The sequence below is a fragment of the Melospiza melodia genome, chromosome 5, assembly GCF_035770615.1.
Source record: "Melospiza melodia melodia isolate bMelMel2 chromosome 5, bMelMel2.pri, whole genome shotgun sequence".
NCBI lineage: Eukaryota > Metazoa > Chordata > Aves > Passeriformes > Passerellidae > Melospiza > Melospiza melodia.
Window position 1 is genome coordinate 3,468,961 of NC_086198.1, and position 14,895 is coordinate 3,483,855.

General features: G+C 40.0%; 1 protein-coding gene across 2 annotated transcripts; it reads left to right on the forward strand.

Moving 5' to 3' along the window:
• Positions 1-2,665: 2,665 nt before the first annotated feature.
• On the forward strand, positions 2,666-13,655 carry LRP2BP (LRP2 binding protein). 2 transcript variants are annotated; one of them, XM_063156082.1, is made up of 8 exons: positions 2,666-2,893; positions 3,255-3,365; positions 5,296-5,409; positions 6,965-7,107; positions 7,185-7,290; positions 7,762-7,985; positions 11,573-11,738; positions 13,528-13,655. In XM_063156082.1, exons 1-8 carry the CDS (start codon positions 2,666-2,668, stop codon positions 13,591-13,593), a joined length of 1,158 nt encoding a protein of 385 aa, XP_063012152.1. In that variant the 3' UTR covers positions 13,594-13,655. The 2 variants fall into 2 exon arrangements, with proteins under 2 accessions (XP_063012152.1, XP_063012151.1); XM_063156081.1 differs by having other exon boundaries at positions 2,875-2,912; positions 3,253-3,365.
• The last annotated feature ends 1,240 nt before the right edge of the window (positions 13,656-14,895 follow it).

A 14,895-nucleotide genomic window follows, 5' to 3' on the forward strand; every position in this document is an offset into this window, starting at 1 on the left:
GCCGGGCCGGGGCTGGCGACGGGGGCGGCCATGTGGCGCGGGGCCGGCGGGCACGTCCCGCACACACTCTCCGGCCGCGGCAGCGCCCTCCGGAGCCCCGGGCAGCCCGGCACCCGCTGCTGCACCGCCCGGGAGCGGGCTCGCTGGAAGCGCCGCTGCCCCGGGAGCCGGGAGCCCTGAGCGCGGCCTGGTGTGCGCTGGGCTGTGCTGCTGCCGGGCGCGGCCGCCACAGCGCTTCTGCCAGCCGACCTTAACGCTGGTTTGGGAAGGCTAGACCAAGGCAGACTTGCATCTAGGAAAGAAAACAATAGAGAATTAATTTAGAATTTTTTACCAAAAAAACAAAGCTGAAGTCAATGAAAAGAAATCCTTACAATCGTCCTGCCCAAGCTCTGCCACTAGGCCAGGGAGACTGGGCAGACGTGTCACGCTGTGAGACCCAGCTCTGTCCTTCAGCGCAGACATTGCAGCAAGTTCAGCATCACCAGTGTGAGCGGGACTAGAATCGGCAATGCTGGATCTGTGCACAGCCCCCTGCCACATCTCTGCTCAAAACACATTTGCAAAAGCAGAACCTTGATTGTCACTTACATGAGCTTGAAGCATTCTAGAGAGGGTGAGTGTCCAAAGTGCACAACTCTGTTCCCTTAGCATTATGGTATTTCCTTCTGTCTCAAATACCTACATGTTTGTTATGGAAGTTCCTCATAATCACTACCATCATTTAAAAAAATAATTGAAAGTCACATATTTAAAAAACAAATAATAATGGCACGGTTTTAATAAACAGAGATGGGGAAAAGAAGCCTAACAGTATTCCTTTAGGGCATACATAGTTCTGAAATTAATTCACAAACATGATGAAACTACCTTCTGCTTCTCCTTTGGGAAAGCTAATATAAATTATTTTGGTATAATATGAGCATATGCAGTACAATTTTTAAAGGTGCAGAAATCCAGATAGATAGGCTGTGATCAATTCGGCAGAATTGTTTCAGTAAGTGACAGTTTTCACTTCTCTTTTACATGGAAAGAAGTACACTTGTGTAATTACAAAATGTTGTATTGGGTTTGTCCCTGAACAGCTAGCCAAGCTAATTAGTTAACAAACAAAATTCCTACACTTCCACCTATGCTTTGTTGGGGATGAAATACCTTTGTGCAATTTTAAAGATTCTTTTGAAAACACACATATCCAGAATTAGCTAAAGCTAAATAGTTTTACATTGCCCAAGAAGTTGTGTTTTGGTGCTTTTGGTTTTATTTTTCTTTTAAAGATCTTTCCTCCCCACATTACCTCAGCAATTCAGAGGTTCCAAGCTGCACCTGAGGAATCTCATCTTTCCAGCCTAGCCACCTACACACACATCTGCATCCGGCCAGCCAAAACTCTTCAAATTCCTGGTATTAATTAGTTCTTGAGCTTCAGGTCACATTTTGCACATCTCATTTGCCTGCAAAACTCTTCTGCTTTTGAATAACTGGTATTTGTACTTGTATAAACACGGGAGCAACAATTCTCATCTTTTGTGTATGGGGCAGCCCCAAGTGCCAGGTAAGGACAAGGCTTCCTGGCTACAGCTGTTCTGGAAAATAACTTAGCAAAAAGTCTTCTGTGCTTTGTATCTCAGATCACACATCTTGCTTATGTATCAACAAAATAAAATTGGAAAAATAGTTCTAATGAATGTGTAAGCAGTCAGATAAACCAAGGTGTGCTGGTGAATCTCACACCCTTCTGCATCAAAAGCAGCCATGCAATCCATTGTTAGTCAATTGTTAGTTGTCTTTGCTGAAGGGTACTGCTGCTTTCACAGACTGTTCTTCACTCTGCCTGTTCAATCAAGTAATGGGTTGATGCTTTAAAAAAAAAGTTTCCTTTCCTGTAGATTTCTTTGGTTATATCCTCTACACAAAATGAACCAGGATTAATTTTAGCAGTTTTTTGGTACTTAAAGTCACTTGGGACTGCTGGGAAACATTACATTGAGCCCATGGTTTTAACCACACAAATCTGCAGGGATCACTCTCCCGTTTTGATTGTTGCCTCTGTCCCTGTCGCTATAGAAACAGATCGCACTGCCAAAAATGGAAGGATGATAATCATCTGGAAAAAAAAAGAAAAAGCTGGGAGCACAGCTAAAGATTATTTTGAAAGCACTCTCGTGCATTTTGATATTAGTCCCTTTTTGTAAGAGAGACAGCCAGAAGCAATCAACAGAAGTGGAAACAATGCTTTACATTTCAGGAGAAACCTCGAACAGCATCTTCCCTCAATTATCCTTTTAAAGTTTTTTAATATCTATATGGGCAAAACAAACGACATTACAACAAACAGTTTCTGATCACTGGAAGCGGCGCGAAGTCCCGCCTGCTGGACTGAAGCGTCACGGCCTGGTGCCTTTTTCTCTGAATTGCATTCAGAGTTTCTGCTCCTTTTGCCTGTAGTGTTCTGCGGAGCATTTTGGGCTTCTGCTGTTATTTTCCGACAGCACGGGCGGCAGCAGGGAAGATCCGCAGCCCGTCCGGCCGCTTGCTGACAGCTCGCTCCCGACAACGGCCGGAGGCGGGGCCGAGCCCGAAGGGCAAAGCCATCCTTCCGTCCCCATCCACCCATCCGTCCCTCTCCTGCCCTGCCGGAGGCCGTGCCGCCCCACGCCCGGCTATGGAGCGGCGCCGGGAGCCGGCACGGGCCTGGCAGGGCGGCGGCAGGCCCCGCCACAGCACCAAGGGCCGATCCGCGGCCGGCAGCTCCAGGTCCCGGGCCTGCTCATCGCGGCAGGCCCCGCCCGAGCCGCCTTCGGGCGCGGGGCTGCCGGGGGAGCTGGGCCGGCGGTGCTGGCTGGCGCTGCGCTGCGAGCGGCTGCCGCAGGAGCCCCGCCCGCCAAGTACTGCCCGGACCGGCCCACCAGGTACCGCCCGAGCCGCCGGGTTCCGCCCGAGCCGCCGGGTTCCGCCCGGGCCGCCGGGTTCCGCCCGGGCCGCCGGGTTCCGCCCGGGCCGGCCCGGCTGGCGGGTTTGAGCTCTTCACGGCGGGCTTCACGCACTCGGCGGTCAGGCTGCATTCACTGAACGTTTCCTTCGGGCTGCCTTCGCTCAGCTTTCCGGTTCTATAACAGAGCCTTCTCTTTCATCTTAGTCTCTCGAAGACCATATTAGAAAGGGGACCCGGCCAACTTCTGACCTCTACTGTATTAAGGCAGGTTTCACCTCTTAGGGGACAAACCCAAACGTGTGTCTGTTTTTAATCAGAGAACCACTGCCGGGATGTGCTCTTGGCAAAATCGGAGGAGTCGCCAGTGAGGAGTGAGGCACGTGGAGATCCTCCATCACCTTTTCAGAAGGGACAACGATACTATGAACAGGTACTTTCCCTCTTTTAAGTAAATACTATAAAGTAGACAGCTTTCAACACCTTTTCCGGGAAAAAAGAGACACCTTAAAAAACCTAAAAGAGGGAAGTTCCCTATGCCTGTTTTCTTCCTATTAAAATCGCCTGGTGTTCCCCCTAAATAAGCTGCACTTTGCCCAGACATCTAGTGAGGTCTTCCAGTTCCCTCAGAGGTCTCCTAAGGAGCAGATAAGTAAGTAGCAGCCTATCCTTATAGCTAACTTCCAGGCCAGGTTGGGTTTTTGGGCAGCTGACTGCCCAAATACAACACTTTTTGATTTCAGTTATAGTGAGAGTGAGCCCTGACCAAGACACAGCTTTCGATTTTTGTTTCCCACCTGGGAACTAGAACTTGTTGAAATGTATAATCTTCAAGATCTCTGTCCCTGCCTAGTTTGGCTAAAATTGGTCATCCAAGTCTTGGAAAGTAAATCCTCAGGAAACAGGGTAAGACTGGCTGGCAAGTGAATGTAAACCTCAGCTTCCTGTGACAATTAGAACTTAGTTCAAGCAGATAGAAAAGAATGTAGTACAAACAATGAGTCAGATACTTCCTGATGCGACATGCACAGGTGCAGTGCTGTTTACAGTGCAGCAGTGGCACAGTGTAAATCAGTCTCACGGTTTGCAGCAGGAACAGAATTAACTCACTCAGGCTTCCTGCATTCTGGGCCCTGTCCTTAATGATTTCGTTAATGAATTAATGTTTTCATTAATGAATTACGAATTCATTAATAATTCCATGAGACAATTCCATGGAGCTGAATGAACAGACTCCTCTCTGTTTCTTGACAAGCTGGCTTGGATGTCCATGATAGATATTGCTGTACATCCCTAAATTTATTCTTTGAGTTGGTTTTAATTTTCACATTTTTTAATGTATGTCTGTAGTGCCTAAAAATGCACATGCTCCCAGCACTGTACTTTTAGATACTGGGGAAAAAAAACCACTTCCTAATTACAGCCCTTTGTCTCCTTCACATAGCACAAAATACTAAGGAAAGGTGAGATTAAATGTGCCTCCTGTACTTCTTTTTCTGATATTCATGACAGCTAGTTGCAAAAAGAAACTGGCACTTTTTTTTTTCCAGAGTTCTTTAAAAATACAAAGCCCCACAATCAAAATGGATAAGTTCCCAAGACAATTAAGATAATAGCTTGGTCAGTATTAATAGGGATTGATTGGTCATTGTGAGGACATTTGACTGAGTGTTGAACTGTTGCTCAGTTCTAAGCTTTTGCAGTCTTCTTTTTTTTTATCAAAACACACAGAAATTTTGAAGTAAAAATATAGATAAGAATATTTTAATTTCTCTATTGTTTTTACTTACTGTTCATGTGTAAAAGTATTTCAGTTAACTGAGGACACCAGGCTCAGTTAACTGTTGTATTACAGTATTTGTAAGTGTGGTTTCTTCTCAGACAATGCAGAAGCAAATACTCTCAGAGATTCATTCTTAGGAATAAAAACACCTCTGTTGTTGCAGGTGATACCTCCATAAGGTATGCGTGGCAGACATCTGGTCCATGAAAGTCTTCAGACATCTGGTTATCAACCAGTCTTTGTGAAACCAGCCCTTAGCAGAGATGTAAAAGCAGACTGTTAAACCCTCAAGGTGTAAGAACAGCTGACCTAAGTTAAAGGATGTCAGATCGAGGGGGCAGGGACTCTGAACTAGACTTTATCTGCTCAAATTGGAAAGATTGTGGCAGTTTGTGGGAGGGGAGAAAGTTTGTCAGAATGGCTTTTGGTTACCCAACTTTCTTGGTTCTTTATTTACTCTGTTTCCTGACAATTCTGTGGTTGCAATTTCTTGTTCTTCATTCATGAGAGAAATATACCAGATTGAAAAATAGTAAGGGTGTATATATCAGAGAGTTATTGTTTGTTTTCTCTTTCTCAGGGGTTGTACAAACAAGCGTTAAAGCGATTTGAAAAAATCAAGGATACAGATTTTCAAGCAATGTATCAGCTTGGTGTAATGTATTATGATGGACTTGGCACTAAAAAAGACCCTGTGAGTTATTTAGCTGCACGCTTTTCATTTTTCTTCTAATATCAGCTGATAATTACTAGGAGCTTCTTTGTAAGCATGATTATTTAGTTTAAAATTAACAGCCTGTTCATTTAGTTTCATAAAGTGCAGATGTTTACAGAGCATCATTAAAGAATGAAGGCTCTGGGTTGAGGAGGGTCTCAAAAATGGTTATAATAAAATAGGAATGAAAGAATACAGTAATTTTTATTTTAAAATTAACTTTCAAGGGCTTGGTTGGACTTCATGTGGAAGCTACGTTTTAAATTGCTTTAATTTTTTAACTTTTTAATAAGCATATTATGTACATGAAAATAAAGTGAGTAAAAGTGGAAATCAAACAATTATATTTCAAAGTATAAGATCTCTGGCACAAAGATTTTTTAAGGTACTTCTTATTCTTTTAGCACAGATGCCAGAGATGGTTGTGCTTCTACCAATGGTTGACAGTATTATTCTTAAGTTAGACACATGAAAAATTACATTTGCAAGCATTTGAACAATTCAGACTGAAGAATTCTATTGCAAAAAAGGAAGACAAAGGAATGCTTTGCTACAATAAGGAGAGTTCATTTGTTGATGAAGATGATCTTAAAGAGTGGCATAAGGAAAGAACACAAGCATTAGGAATAAAAGGGTCGATTATAAGACAGAAGGCCAAAAAAAATGAACCAATGAGTATATTAACAATTGGGACTCCTGTCTGGTGCTTACAGCATTGTCAGCAGAACTGAAAACATTCTGATTGGGGTTTGGAGGTGGTTTATTTTTTCTGTATGTCTGCATAATTACCACATTTGTTTACTTGCAAATAAACATTTTAACAAAGTTACTTTCTTTCTCGTGTATTACAATATGAAAGCTAAATAAAAGCAAAACCTTTTATAAAGGACTGCTTCTAGTGTATTTATACAGGGTGTCCATGCTAAATCCTAACAGTGTAAATCTTATTTCTAAAGTAATTCTGAGGCCCAGTTGCTCATATGCAATGTTATCCATCTGTTTATTCAACATGATCAGATTTTGTCCTTTATGAGTCTAAGGTGTTTTAATTGCAGAGAGTTCAAATTCTACTATGTATCACTTTGCCTTCTTGTTAAGATTGTTTTATGATTTCAAATACAATATGCAATATTAAAAAGCTCTCAGAATTCTGAAATTAAAAATGTTACAAGTGTAGGATGTGACATTCATTTACATAAGCACAATAATATTTTTGGGAAAAAATTTGTCAGTGAAGAAGAGTAATATATTATCAAATGAACATTTATGAGGAAATGTTTCACACTAAAAATATGCTGGGGTCAAAAATTTAGGGGCTGTCTAGTAACCAAAGGTCAGTTCTGCTTTGGTATGACACTGTTCTCCAAGCTGTCCTGCCAGTATGCCTCAGCTTTTCTTCAAAGGGGAAAAAATTAAAAAATTACCTGTCTGGCAGAAGTTAGTGTATTCTCAGGTTATATATGTCATCCTCTTCACAGTCTGAACATAATAACTTGTATACAACTTATATAACTTATATTTCCTACAATTTTAGGAGAAGGGAGTGGAATACATGAATAAAATATTCAACTCTGATTCCCCAGAAGCAAATCACTTGAAGTTTGCAGCTGCATACAATCTTGGCAGGGCATATTATGAAGGATGTGGTGTTAAACATTCAGTTGAAGAGGCTGAAAGGTAAGGGCAGTCTGTGATTTTCCTGAAAAATTATAAGATTGTGTGTTTCTTAAACTTTGTTGTCCCCATTTTCTTAGGTTGTGGCTTACTGCTGCAGACAATGGAAATCCAAAAGCAAGTGTAAAGGCCCAGAGTACTTTAGGAATGCTTTATTCTATGCCAATTCTAAAAGATATGAAGAAGGTAAAGCCCTACCTTTTGAAATAAAAAGTAGTCATGACTAATTTTTAATTTCAGAGAAATAATACAGTGGTATATTTGACTCTGAACATTGTATTTTGAGTAGTTAGACATTATCATCCATTTAAGCCAATGTAAACAGATAGTCAGAATTCCTCATTTTGACTCACTTGACACTGCTAGCTAAGGTTTTTTGGTTTTTTTTGGTTTGTTTTTTTTTGTGAGAGTATCAGAAAGAATGATAGAATGGATTAAAGTTGTGCCAGCTTTGGTAACCTTCATAATTCAAGCAGGTAACACTGACTGACAGCTCTGACTGTAAATGAAGCAGGTTTAAAAGCCTTACAAGGATTCTTCTTTCTTTTATGTATAAGCACTTCTTACAGGATGCTTGGTGTAAAAGCTTTTGTGGAAACAGTATACAAGAAAATCAGCAAAGTAAATACATACCCTGACTTTGTGCCTCTTGTTCAGGCCTTTTTCTGGCATTCAAAAGCATGTCAAAATGGAAATCTGGAATCAAAGGCAGCACTTGGCATTATGTATCTCTATGGACAAGGTACACGTCGAAACAGCCAAGCTGCTTTGGAGTGCCTGAGAAAAGCAACAGAACTTGGAAATATCTATGCTCAAGGCCATCTTGTGGAATATTACTACACTGGAAAATTTTACTCAAAAGCCGCTGAACTAGCCAAAAGGTAATTTTTGTTCTATGCTTCATTAAGGTTCTTCGTGCAAGACCACATAAAACAGATTTAAATTATTATTAGATTATGGTCCTGTGTCTTTCAAACTCAAGAAATGTAAGAGATAATGAATTGCAAAACATCTTTAACAACAGAATAGCCAATGACAAAATTAATACTATAAGGTTCTCAATTCCTCAGTATGATTGAACTTTTCCTTGTGATCCAATGAAGCAAAATAGCCTTGAACTAGAAACCAAAGCAGATGCCTAGATGCAATCCTGCCTTCCTTGTGCACTATCTCCTCTAGGTTCCTGCCTTCACCATTCCCTTTAACCCCTACAGTCATAGTGCCAAAGACCCCTGAGGTTGGAAGGCATCTCAGTGATCATCTGGTCCAACCTTTCTTGGCAAAAGCACAGTCTAGACACAATGGCCCAGCACCCTGTCCTGCTGAATCTTAAAAGTGTACAAGGTCAGTGAATCCACCCCTTCCTTTTACTGCTTTTCCATCTTTGGTGTGCATCTCCTTTGGTTTTGAGCAGGCTCAGAAACTTGGAATTAAGTCAAGTGGGTCTCTTGCTACCTACTTTCCTTACCTTTAAAGGGAATGAACAAACAGTTCATTGTGCTTCCAGAAGAGCATTCTTGAAAAATTCCCAGCTCCTTACTAGCTCCTTTATTCTCCATGGAAGCTTCCTATGGAGACCCTCCCAACTGTGCTGTGAGCTGAAGTTTACTATTCTGAAATCTGAAACCTTTGTGTTAGTACCAACCATCAGAGTGCTCAATGGGATCCCAGATCCTTAATATTGTGATCACTGCACCCAAGGCTATTACTGAGGTCCTACAAATTAGATTTCCTTGATTTGGGAGTAGCAAGTCAAGCAGTGCCTCATTCCTGATTGGCACATCTGACATTTGGTTGAGGCAGCAGCACTCCACTGCTCCATTCCAGGAACTTCATGAATGTCCTGGGAGTTGCTGTATTCTTATTGCATCTAATGCCTGGGTAGTTCTAGTCACCCATAAGATCCAGATTTTGTTACCCAAAGCTTACTTAAGTGACCCAAGTATTATCTCATTGGTCTTACTGTCTTGATTCAGAGATCAACAACAGATGCTTAGTGTAAGGTCCCTCTTGAGATGATCCCTCTGTTCCTGACCTAGGGGCATTCAATAAGGCTGCTAGTTTGTTTCTCCACATTCAAGGTTCTCCTTAATTCATGACTCCTCCTTTTTGTGTCTTTACAAAACAGCCTATGGCCGTCCCCACGATCCTCCTGTCATGTGAGTTGTTCCACCTTGCTTCAGTTATTCCCATGGTTGTATGACTTATGGTTGAGTGGCTGCAGAGCTCCAGTTCCTCCTGTTTGGTCCCCAGGCTGTGTGCACTGTACACCAACACTTGGGGTGGATGTTTTCTGCTCCTCACCTGGGAAGCAGCTAAGGAACATTTGTTGCTGCTCTGCTTGGCCTGGCTTATTCCCCAGTTGGTTGGAACATGGCACAAGTGCAACCACTTCAGGTTCAAGAGCAGTATTGGCACAATGTTCTATGGCTGATAAACAGCACATTTCTGTGACAAACCTCCATTTACCAGTGTATTGATAAAAGTTCAATCTGTCAATCAGGTTATTGACTTGCTGGGATTAAGATGCAGATTGACTATTTGCACAAGTGGCACATGATCATGTGTGTGCATTTTGGGGTGTGGCTACATAGCTGCTGCTGCACAGCAGCAAACATGTCATGCCTTACCATCTTACAGAAGCTGCACTGTATGCCACTGAGTAGCAGAAGCTTGGTTAAATCAGTAGTTCAGCTATGGATGCTGTTTGCTCTACTCCATGCTGAGAAGGACTGTTTCTCTCTTAACTGCTGCTTTTCTTTCTTTTGCACTGTCAAACTGGAGTGATGAGTGTTCAGTCTGGTCTAGCCTGTCTCACTGGGAATGAATCCCCTCCAGTCAATGCTGCATGGTAGATTATCCAGACAAGTAGAGTGCACCTCATCAGCTGCAATTCCAATTGCAGAAAATAGCAATGAAATCCCACAGTACTGTCAGAGGTGACCATTTCTGAAATAAAACACTGAAACTATGCTTGAAACAGTTACACTTAATTAGAATTGAAGACAGCCTTGAGGCAAAAATCGTAGCAGTTCAGCCAGTAATATCAAGCACTGATACCTTTTCTGCTAAAATTTGTCCTTCTGTGCTCATAGCAACTACATTTGTTACATTAGATACAAGCATAAAACATTATGTGACTACGTACGGTATAACCTTGCTTAATATTTGGAGTCTACATTACCTACTGATACTTCACTTCAAATTCAGTTATCCCACACAGTTGTACTTGCCAATTGCTGTGGTACGTTCTTGAAGTCAGCTGTACTGAAATAGAATTTTTGCCTGAATTGACTGGCTTTCATTATTTGCATCAGCAGTCTATAGATTATCTTTCAGAAAGGAAGGGGAAAATGTTACGTATCAGGAATAACTAGAGGTAATATGTTACTGTTGTTTTATTTCAATGTTCTTGCTAAATAAGAACAGTTGTGTTACTGTATTTGTTAATGGGACCAAATTAGGTGGACGAACATCATTCCCAACACTTCCAGGTGATCTAGCAGGCACTGACATGCAGAGGATTATTTGAGAACAATCTTTCATAAACACTGATTTATAGGAAGTACCTATAAACTGAAATTACTTGCACTTTTCCTTCTTCTGTCAAGTCTGTGACTTTGACATCAGTAAAATGATGCATAAAGAAGCACATTATTACTGTTTGCTACCTGGAAAGGGTATAGGGCTTGGGGGTATCTGATTTAAGACAACAGAAAAAACTCCCACTTAGGTATAGCATTTCCTAATATTACAGTGATTATACTAGATAATTATAGCTTGATAGTTAAAACAACATTCACTTTCTCCCTCTGATTCTTAAAATGGTTTTTAGTAAAAACATGCTGAAACTAAGATGACAGCAAGCATGCAGAAGAAAGGAAATCATTGAGCCGAGATAGTGATGAGTGGTTTTTTCCTAACAGAGTTTTATAACCAGAGGCTCCCAATATGTCCAAGATTTTCAGAATACTATGGTTTGCCAATATCCTTGTAAGAACTGGAAATTTTAGAATCCTAGAATCACTGAATGGCTTGGGTTGGCTCTTTAAAGATCTTCTAGTTCCAGCCCCTGTGCTGTGGGCAGGGACATTTTCCAGTACGAGGTTGCTCATGTAGTGAAATAAGAGGAAGTAAGAGCTTTTCCACATACAATTTCCATGAAATAATTTAAAGGGAACAATTAGCATAAAATATGTTGCCTTTTATAACTAATATAACTATAGTGAAAGTGACTTCAAAATTTGTATACTTGTTTGCTGTTCAATACCACAATGTTCAAATAAGACTAACTTAAAATCAAATATAAAATAGAAGAATCCTCATAAGATGCCAAATACATGTAAATTTCAGCTTATTTTGGATAATAATGTAAACAGAAAGGAGGCATTGTCAAAGTCATATTTGGCAACTTTAATTATTGCTTGAACGATCATTATCTAACATATTGCTCTAAATTCCACAACAGGGCTACAGCAGATGATGACATCAACATGCTAGCCAAGCTAAATGATTGCCATCCAACCTATTTAGCCAAGGGGGCTGCTATGGCTGCTTTCTACTTGGCTAGATGCCTCCAGCTAGGCAGAGGCACAGAGAAAAACAAGCAGGCTGCTGAGAAGTACTATTCTAAAGTAAGTTGAGAAAGTCTTACAGACTGGTTTTTATCTTGTGAAATGGAGAGATACCTTGGATCTGAGTCTAGTCTAAACTTGTTATTTCATTAAGGACTCCAACACTGTGTTAAAAAAATATTTGCAAGAACATGTAGACTGATAGAAATGTACTGAAAACTACTAAAAATAGCCTTAAAAGGATGCTATCTGCCCACTTGCTTAAGCAAGCAATATAACCAACAACAACAACAACAAATCTATGCAGCAAAGAGCTTGGTAAGTTGCAAGATAAATTAGCTAAACAATTTGAATAATTTTACCCCAAATTAATTTGCTTTCTGTCATTGTCACACAACTGAAAAATTGTAACTACTCCTTATACTTTACAGCCTGTAACAATTACAACCTTTATTAAATTGGCCATAACTGGTTCTCATGCTTATTTTTATATTTACATTTTCCATGATAGCTGAGGATCTACTGCTTTATCTGTTCAATATATACAGGGAAAAAAAAACAGTTAAATTTTTTCCAAAGTTCTAAATTTGGAGTAAGACTGATGGAAAATAAGCTTGAGGAAAAATAATAATAATGGCCTCTGGAAGATTAATCTGTTGAGTAATATCAGTGATGCCTAAAGGCATCAAGGCAAGGTAGCTTTACCAGCTGAAGAGAATGTAGCAAGTTGGCATCTGTGCTTCAGAGACTCTGTGGTTTCTGTGCATGTAGTGGCCATTTGTTTCTGCAGGTAGAATACTGTGGTGTCCATCTTGGTGCAATCTAAATGAATGGAGGGTTATGGAAATGATAAATCAGCAAGCAAATTTTGTAGCTCTTTACTCAGGGAAGTCACTGATAGAGAAGGCTTAGCAGAGCAGGTGATCTGAATACAGACACTAAATATTTTGTTCTCTCGCTGTAAAAATGCAATAGGGGATAGGATGAGCAGGCAATAAGGAAAGGAACATAAGCTGAGGTATTATGAGCATTCCTAGTTAAGGCATTGAAGAGGTCCATCAGGATTAAATTGCTGCATGGCATTGCAGGAGTGTAGCTCGTCCCGCTGTTCTTCTGAAGTGTAGTAAAACTGCCACAGCTGAAAGGAGACCACAGCTTTCACTCATTATTCACCTGCTCTACCCCTGAGACTGGTCTAGGAGTGTCACTGATGTCTCAGTACAAAGAGGTGGTTCCTATGACTGGCGTCATGTGTCTCTAAATCAATAGCAGAAGAGAAGCAACATAAAATAAACAAGAAAACTCCCTGAAAAAGTAACTTCAAAAGAGTTGTGGGGGTGTCCAGTTTTTTTGTACCTGCAAAATTCTCATGTTAATTGTACAATTATACTCACCTGAAGTCATATTTGTTTTAATTGACTGCTCAGCTCTGGTTTTGGCCTACCATTCTTAGACCGAGTCAGTTTTTTAAGAGATGAGAAAGAGAATATGGGCATCCCTTAGGGCATTGGGCATTGTCCTGCAGTCAATGATGGATGTGAGTGAAACTCATCCAGTCTGTAAGCAGACTTATTTTTCCCACTGTGGTGCTGCATCTGCCATGCCAACATACAGAATTTTTAAAAAATAAGGCCAAGACTAACACTATAGTCCAGTATGCTACTTTTTTATACTAATTTTTTTTAATGTGGCATCAGAAAAAGGATTCAAATCCAAATATGTTAACTCTTCAATACTTTAGCAAGTTGACTCTCTCCCTTTTTTTGACACTTAAAGATTTTGTCATATTGATAACATACAGTTTTATTGTAGCTATAAACTAGAACTCTGATATTCTTTGTTTTTAAAGGCATGCCATCTGGATCCTGTTGTTGCTTCTCACCTTGAATTGGCAGCGAATCTTGGGAGAATTTAGTGTTTCTTTTAACTGTGACTGGTATATAAATATATTTCCTACAATAAACCATCATTAATCTCCAGCAATTATAGACTGTTCATCACTTACTGCTTGCTTTTCAACTTTCTATAAATTATTATTTAAAGCAATTCACTGATTCATTTTATCTAGAAGAGAAAGTAAAAAGCTCTTGCTCTCTAACTCATAAGCCGAGATAAGCTGAGACAGATTTTTAAAAAATAATATTGAAGACTTAAAGGTTTATTAAGGACATTTCACGGGACAGATGTATTTTCTTCATGTCATATTGCTACATAGCACATGAATCAAAGCAAAAGAAAGATGCTTGTTTCCTCTCTGCATATATAGTATTTAAATTTTAATATTCTGAAAAGCTTGAACTCAAACTTGTCTCATTTTCACACACAGGCCACAGCCATTTTTAATGTTATTGGTGCTTACACTTATGCTTTTAATGTAGTGGTGCTTATATTTTCTTCCACATACTTTCTAAAGCATCTAGATTTACTTAAAAGTCTTTATCCATATTTCTTTTGGATTGCAGAGACTCAGAGTTGGAAACTGTCCCAGCAGAACCCTAAGCTTTACAATTCAAACCATACCAGCTTCTAAAACTAATAAACACTACTTACAGAACTGTGGGAAAAAAGCCCCAAACATTAGTGTGGAAATATTGAATATACATCCCCAAGACAAGGCCTGTTTTTCTCAATTCTCCATATTGCATTCACACTGCCTCTGTATTAGAAATAGTTGGAAATCTCTTGGCTAGGAGTATTTATGTCTGAGCAATGTCAAGCTGGATCTTTTATGAAAAGACACTTTGATTAACCACTAGGAAAACTTACTGATTGCTGTGATCAGCTTGCACATTTCTAAATGTCTGTTTATTTATGAAGCTTTGTAAGTGTAGAATTTGCCTTGCTTCTTAGTACTGTGCCACGACTTGCAAACTCTTCTGAAACTGTTAGAACAGAAGGTTAGATGTTACTAAAAATGTTGATTTATATAGATTATGCAGATTGTATATAGCTTACAATACAGCCAGTCATAACTGCAAGTAGTTTTTCTAAGAGCACAACTGTACTGAATTGAGAAGACAGTAATGAGTGTCAGCTAGTGATTTTTGATGATGTTTAATTATTTAGATGTGCATTAACATCATATTTACATATTTTTACATCAATAAAAAAAAAAAAAACAAACAACCACTGAAGACAGTTTTCTTTCCTTGTATAAAATAGGAGAAAGATTTGAAGGTTATTTGAAATTGGGGCATTTGAATAAAACAGCCCTGAG